Source organism: Lissotriton helveticus, chromosome 5_1 (genome assembly GCF_964261635.1).
Source record: "Lissotriton helveticus chromosome 5_1, aLisHel1.1, whole genome shotgun sequence".
NCBI classification, from domain to species: Eukaryota; Metazoa; Chordata; class Amphibia; order Caudata; family Salamandridae; genus Lissotriton; species Lissotriton helveticus.
In genome coordinates, this window is record NC_136065.1 from 1,631,189,576 (window position 1) to 1,631,197,268 (window position 7,693).

At 45.7% G+C, this 7,693-nt stretch overlaps 1 protein-coding gene across 1 annotated transcript in view; it reads right to left on the reverse strand.

The window, feature by feature from the left end:
* NFATC4 (nuclear factor of activated T cells 4) overlaps positions 1–3,239 on the reverse strand; it is a 298,850-nt gene extending 295,611 nt beyond the window's left edge. The window contains exon 1 of the mRNA XM_078644835.1: positions 2,899–3,239. Coding sequence (XP_078500961.1) covers positions 2,899–2,986 — 88 coding nt within the window. The 5' untranslated portion in view covers positions 2,987–3,239. The remainder of the gene's footprint in view (positions 1–2,898) is intronic.
* Between the last annotated feature and the right edge of the window lie 4,454 nt (positions 3,240–7,693).

Sequence of the window (7,693 nt, forward strand, 5' to 3'; positions counted from 1 at the left end):
GGTCGCGCTCCCCAGCTGGGTGGTGTCTGACCGCATGGTAAGATTCTGCCTGCTGGGATGATGCGAGTGACCCCACCTTGCAAATCAGCCCCTGAGGTGCGCCAACTGACCTGTGGCTAACACCGTACACACATCACTCTGGGACAGGGGCTGCAACCACTGAGTTACATGGCCAGGGCTAGACCAGGGGTGAAGGGCCTGTGTCCCTGGGTGTGTTTGTGTCCTCGTGGAATGTGTCACAGCCTGTTCGTTTATACAGTTGGCTGGGCAATCTGTTTTTTCTGTTTATACTTGTGTCTGTGTCACAAGTGTACACAGAACCGCGTACATGCCTATTTAGTGCTTTAAGTGGGATGAAAAAACTGGGGGGTCTCTCAAAGGGGCTTGGCCAATGTAATTAAAGGTGTGGCTTAAAAACATGTAAGCAAAAAATCTGTGCTTAGCATAGTGTGCCGCCCGACTTGTATTTTGCTGTTTCTGTCATTCGCATTGCATCCAGATATATGATACAACAATTAACATCATACCTACAATAAGTCAGGACTATTGGCTTTGCCAATGGTTGTTAGTTGCATTTGATGAATAAGCAGCAACTATGGTTTGTATATAATATTGAAACCGCTTCCACTTAAAGCATTGGGGACCCCACCACGATGTTGCTGCTCCTGCGAAGGGAAGTCTAGAGAGAAAATGACTCTCTTTAAAGGATTTCCCTTCCCCTACAACGCTCACCTGGCATAAGTTATGCCGTAACTTATCTACTAGTGAGAATTGAGCAGTGTGAGCAGCGCACATCCATGTGCCTGCTGTCACTGCAGTCCGGAAAAAAACGGACCGCCTGTGCCAGGGCACAAAACAGAGCCCGGTAGAGACCCGTTTGGAGGCCCCCCTTTAAAAAACTGCTGGTGCTCAGCACCAGACCCGGCCCACTTAAAGCCCTGTTCCTATGTATTTGCGAGCCTCGGCGTTCCCTTTATTATCTAACAGGTGTTTACTGCAAAAACACAGCACTTTATGCGTTGTCGGACTGCAAGAACAAACACGTCGCTCTTTCTTCTCGCGAGGCAAGGTGTTTGCAGAATGCCGCTGACTCTCGTCCCCTCCGGATTTCGCCTGCTGTCTGCCTGTCATGGGGATGTCGCTATGCACGAGTATTTTTCGAGTTCTTATGTGAACTGCACGTGTTGGAAGTATGTACGTTTGGTGTCTCAGTGGTGTGGCCTCTATTTGTATACACTTGGTATGATTTCATGTTCTATGTGTCCTTCCTGTTCATATATTTCATGTGTATACTTTATTTGTCATGTGTATCAATCTTTATTCTTTCTGTGTATGTATTATGTGTGCTTATGTTAGTTACTTTTATGTGCGTTTGAGTGTGCTTCTTTGATCCGATCCACACGTGTGCAATCGTTGTGCATTGTGCCTATGTAGGGTTTGTGTAATTGAGTATCAGTTTTGTGTGCATCTGTATACGTATCACTGCTATATTGGTATTGTGTGCATTAAAGTCTGAGTTTCGTGTATTCTGGGGGGGGGGGGGCGTTTGCGAGTCTTTCCTTGGCATTTTGGCTGTGTGCTTGTCTATGATGGCTTGTGCATACATTAGCCTATAATGTTTGTATGTGCTTTCTCGTGGTTTGTGCAGATGAGTGTGTGCGGATTCATTGACATGCGTATATAAATATGCAAATGTTACCATATTTTGGCCACATAATGTGTATGCTTATCTCTTTGTACACGTTGCCTACGTATTTACAGCTATTATTCTTACGTGCTGTTGTCCAGGTGCGCAAAACCATCACTCTGCATCCCTTGATGTAGAGCAGTCAGTGCGTGTAGTGCGTACACGTGTTTTTTTGGGATGCCAAATGTATCCACGTGTTCCTGGCTCTCATTCCCCGGCACACTCCCTAATTCGGCAGTATAACCTTTCCCTCTCTGTCTCCCTCTCTCCCAAGACTGCCCGAACCCGCTCCCTCTCCCCCATCACTTCTTACACCACTCCACATGTAACTAACCTCGAGGCCAGCCCCACACTGCAGGAACTGGACGTGTGCATTTACCATTGTAACTTCTCGACCCCTTGAACACTGTGGTACCCTCTCCACAGGACCAATGGGAATGTTTATGCGGTAAACTTTTGAAGAACGTGTATGGTAAAATATGAAAAACTAAAAAAGACACACGGGAGCGCATGCTTTCTTTTCCCCTCCCCGGCAAACGCGCGCACAAATGCACAATCAGTGGTTTACCTTTTGTGTCGCCCCCCTGTCCCTACAGTGGCCTTACTTTTCTATCACACTGCAGCCGGTCCCCTGTATTATCATCACACGCACCAGCTCCGCGCGTCTCCACACCACACGCTCGTTTCTCAAGTGTACCAAAGGTGCGTGGCCCTAATGCAAGCTAGGAAAACATGCACCCACTGCCCTTGTTTGGTCTGAAAAACAGCCGTATGTACAGTGCAGTGGGTCGCTGGCAGCCCTGGGTCCAGGTGCCACTGCACCTGCTGCACCCTTGACAGTTACGCCCGGCATTTCTTTCTCTGCGAATAGACTATGTCTCCCCTCATACTGTCTTTCTGTTTCCTGTCACCCGGTGTCTTTGCGGCATATCCCCACGTCCTCCCTTTCACTCACACATCAGCTCGCGTCTTCTCTCAGCATCCCTTCTCGTCCTCCCTTTCACTCATATCTGCTCGTGCCTACCCCGCACACCTCACCTCTGCCCTCTCTCTCAAACATCTGAACTCTCTCTCCCTCCGGGCCGATCTGCCCTCTCTTCAGTCCAGGACACGCTTTTCCTTCCCACACCGGCCCACGGTGTGCGCCCTTCTACAACCCCCGGCCGTGGCGTGGTGAGTACTCAGTCACACAGATGACCCCCCAACAGTACCTGTGTCCTGGGGGAACGCCTCTCTGTCCTCCTCCCCGAAGATCAGCCGAAAGTCCAGCTCCTCGTCCTCGCAGCCGGCCGCCCCCATGGCTCCGGCGGGGATCGGGAGCAGATGCTGCGATCCTCCGGGAATCTCTCAGGGTGAGGGGACCTTCGCTAGGCAAGCATGACAGGGACCCTTCAAAGAGAAGCAAACTGGTAACCAGGGCTGTTTTTGAATCAAAGAAAGGAGTGCGGGGTCTCCGCGCAACGACCGCGGCTCCTGGGCCTTTTAACCTAAATCTCCGTCCTTTGTGCCTTCTCTCACACTCCCTCTATTTTTGGGCTTATAATAGCAACTTTTCCCCCCTCCCTACACTGGGAACGAAAAATTGAAAACTTCCCAAGCCCCACCCCCTAACTTTGAAGATTGACAGGCCGGAGTTTCGCCCTCCTTTGGTGGGTGGGTGGGGGGCGTGTCCCTTTACACAGGTCACACATACGTCCACTGGCTGCTCATTGGACCAGTCTGCTCAACATCGTGCCAAGGATAGGCTTTCAGAGCAGCCAGTTTGTCTGCGTTTTGTCTGCTGAACTCGTTAAAAAAAAGTTTGTTTTAAAGGTACAGTGTCCAGGAATGAATAGCCACCCAACTGTGGGATCCGCTCCAGGTTTTAACGGTCTCGCATTCTAGTTAGTTGAGTCCTGATGGTTCATTCGATCTCGTGCTGATGCTGATCTGGCCGTCAGCATCAGCCAGTAATTAGCTTAATTTGACACATTGGTTGGAGTGATGTGCAGAGATCAGGGCTAACAGATGCGGTCGTGATGAGGCTTTTTGGCCGAGGCAGACTTTGCTGCACATCCTTCTCTTTGACGTATTATCACTGACTTCTGACCCCTCTTAGTACATTGCTTTGAGATGTGTACTAGAGTGCCTCAAATTCTACCAGATTACTCTTCTTAGAACGCACGTTTTTGTTATTGAAAGATTGTTCGTTCGGCATTCTCTTTTCTTGATTTTTTTTAACGCTTTTTACTATTCATCTTTTGTTTTTATGAAGCCCATAGTTTTTCCTAATATAACACCTGTTATTCCATGTGTTATTCACTCTGTCGTATGCTTACCTCAGGGATGTTAACATCCGAAGTCTGGCCACTGCGCTTTGCCAGCAGCTCTGATTCTTGGTTCACAAAGAGATGTCGCAAACCTATAACTGGCTTTTAGAGTGACGTCACAGTCGATAATATGAAGTTAGACTTCCGGTGTGATGCCGTCGTTGGAAGGCTGCTTTGCTCGAGTGATGTCAGGGCTATTGTTTCTGTCTGGCATTCTGTTCGTTGATTTACCATTTGTTATTTTTTTTAATTTATTTATTTTTGTCCTCATTCACCTCATACCCCATTAAACACACACACAGTCTGTCTGTACAAATACTCAATGATCTGAGACGAGTAGGCGTTATTTTAGAATCTCAGGGTGCCTTCAGCCTATAAGGTACATTAGCAGCCATGGATGTAACTTCCCCTTGAATGGGGAAGGGGTTTCTCTCCGACTAGATACTCAAGGACCTTATGGACATCTTCGTTGGCACACATACGAGAAAGCTCAACGTAGTCCGGAGAGTACCCAAGGAGGCATAATCATAGGACCCACTCTTCATGGAAAAAATAGATAACACAAGAGCAAGCTTCCCTTTTATTCATGCCTTAACCCACTTTATCAGCAGATCCCAGAATGCTGTCTTTTTTATGCTGCGAGCTCTGGACAGATCAATCTTAGATGTCTCGTACATTGACGCCAGCAATTCAGAGTGCGTAGGAGGAATAAGATCAATCCAATGCTTACATATTTGCCTCCTGGCTAGCAACATGGCGTAAAATAAAAGAAAACTTGCTGGACCACTAGCTTGTTCAGTAAGGCCAAATATTATCAGGGCTAAGGCTATTTGAATTGGGGCTCCCAAAATACTCTCCAGTGACTGCCGGGAATGTTGTTTCCAGGTCTGCCGAAAAGGCCAGAATGTCATCTGCATATAGGGCCACCTTACTCTCCCACTCCCCATATCTAAAAGGCACAATGCTGAGATCTTCTCTGAGCCTCTGAGCAAAGGGCTCTATATACATATTGAAAAGGAGGGGGGAAAGAGGGCAGCCCTGCCTGGTGCCTCTAGTGATCTTAAATGGTTTAGTCAGTTTGCCATTAACCAACAGCCTAGATGATGGTGCTTGATATAATAGCTGGATGGTGCGACAGAACTTTTCGGCCAAATTAAATCTTTCCATGACTTCCAACAGGTAAATCCAATTTACCCTGTTGAAAGTTTTGGGGTCATCCAGAGTCAAGGTTGCAAGAGGGAGTGAGTAATTAGAAGCAATATCTATAGCTCCAACCAGATCATAGGTAAGGTCTGGTAGGCGTCTTCCTTTCACAAACCCCTTTTGATCTGAGTGAAAGATGTCATCAGCCACCGACCCCAACTTGGCTGCCAAAATTGAGGCAAAGATTTTATAGTCCATATTTAAAAGCGAAATCGGCCGATCTGACCCACAGCTAGCTGGATTTTTACCAGGTTTCAAAATTAAGATAACTGTGGCATCATTCCAAGACCCGGAGTGCTTACGCCCTCTGCTAATATCTTGTTAAATAGTTGCGTTAGAACCAGGATTGTCACCTCCCCCAAAGATCTATATAGCTTGACTGGTAACCCATCGAGGCCTGCAGCTTTAACTTTTTTACAAGCAGCCAAGGCGTTCCTCACTTCCTCTTGAGTAATATCTTGTTCTTGATCTTCCTGTTGTATAGGACTCATAGATGTCAGTGTGGTCCTATCCAACCATTTCTTAATTTTAGGCTTGTCTTCTACACCAACTTCTTTGGATATATCTTGAAAATATTCATAAAAGGCTTCACCATGGAGAGAGCAACTGCCCATCCATAATAGTAATTTCCTTACTCTGGTTATGGAGCGGTTCTGCTTTTGTTTTCCATGCTAGTAGCTTTCCTGCTCCTTCCCCTTACTCAAAATAGGCAATCTTACTGGCTTCCCATCTACGCATAAGCCTTGTTTGAAGGATGCCCTCCAGCTGTTCCCTTAGTCCATTACGTCTATCTAGATCTTCTTGATTCGTTCCCAAATCAGCCTGACTATTCAGTTTTGCCTCTACTGCCATCATTTCCGCCTCCAGAGATGCACTCTCTCCCCTATACTTTTTATTTCTATAACTCAACCTGCTAGTAATCAAACCCCTTAAGAAAGCTTTGAGGAAGTCCCAGTCCATGGTGATAGTTGCTGTACCTAAATGAATCTCTAAGAATAATTCAGTCTCTCGGGAAAGGAAGGCCATATCTTCCTCCTCAAGGAGCAATGTTCGGTCAAAAAACTAAGCTCTAGTCTGCTGGCCTTGTTCCCAGTCGAGATCTAAAAATATTACAGAATGGTCCAACAAGTGGGACGACAAATAACTTATATCTTTAACCTTGCCTCTCAGGCTCTAGATAACCAAGATATAGTCAATTCTTGATTTGTGTCTGTTCTTAAAGTTTCTATATGATACTCCCAATTGCTGTCCTGACCTTTCCCTCCATATGTCACATAAACCCGTTTGGGTCATCATGGTCTGGAGATATACCTTAGATCTTGATGGAGTGGCAACTCTAATGTTCGGAGATTTGTCGAGTTTAGGGTTAAGAACTATATTATAATCTCCTGCCATAATCACTTGTTCTGAGAAATCAAGAAGATGTGAAAAAATCGTTTTTAGAGAAGAAGGGTCATCTTGATTTGGGCCGTAATAGCCAATCAAAGTAAGAAGGAAGCCCATTAAAATAACCTTCAATATTACCCTTTTGCCACATGAGTCTTGGATATGCTATAAAATCTGGGCATCAGCTTGCTTTTTAAAGAGAATCAAGACCCCTCTTATATTAGCCGCCTGATTAGTGCAAATAAGAGAGTTCACCTATTTCTGATTTTTTATAATTTCCTTAATCTCCTCCTTAATATGATGTGTCTCCTGGATGACAATGACCTGCGCTGGAGAGTCTCTTAGATATTGCAAAATCCTAGGTCTTCTTGCCCTCACGCATAGACCATTGACATTAGACAATATTAGGAGTGCTTTCATGGCTTAAATCTAAGCTTTCGGACTTGCGCTAAACTAAAAAAGAGCCAACGCCAAGTCTCTCGAGATCCAACTGCATCTATCTGGACTGGGTCTAAGATACTTGAGGTGAATGATGTATTTTTATGTTTTATGCCCCTGTGCTCCTCCAACCCCCTCCTACCCCTCTAACCCCGCTGGGGAACCCTTCCCCCATTTATCTGGACCGGTGTTGTCCAGGTGTTGCATCCTGGAGCTATCCGCCCCATCCCATTCTAAACATGTGTAATATATTAACCCAACACAATTAAACCTATACAGAGATAAAAAATAAATGAGTGTATACTTCAGAAACCAAAAATCAATGAACAAGTGAATCAATCGAGTCTCAAATCATCTTCCGTACCTATTTCTTAATTTGATTTATGCAGGATAGGAGGAAGAAGGACTCGGTGCTAAAATTCAATATTACAGCACAGAACAAACCATGCCTTATTCTAAACTAACTAAGCCCAAATAATCAAAAGCTACTTCTAGGGGACATCTTTTCAGATGGTGTCAAGCAGCTCGTCTGCCTCCTGAACTGATCTTATGTTATGCATGTTATTGTTATGCATAACTTTCAGGAAGGCAGGAAATTTCAACTGCACCACTGCACCTGCTTTCTTGAAATCGTCCATCTTCCTGCCTAGCTCCCACTGCCTTTCAAGGG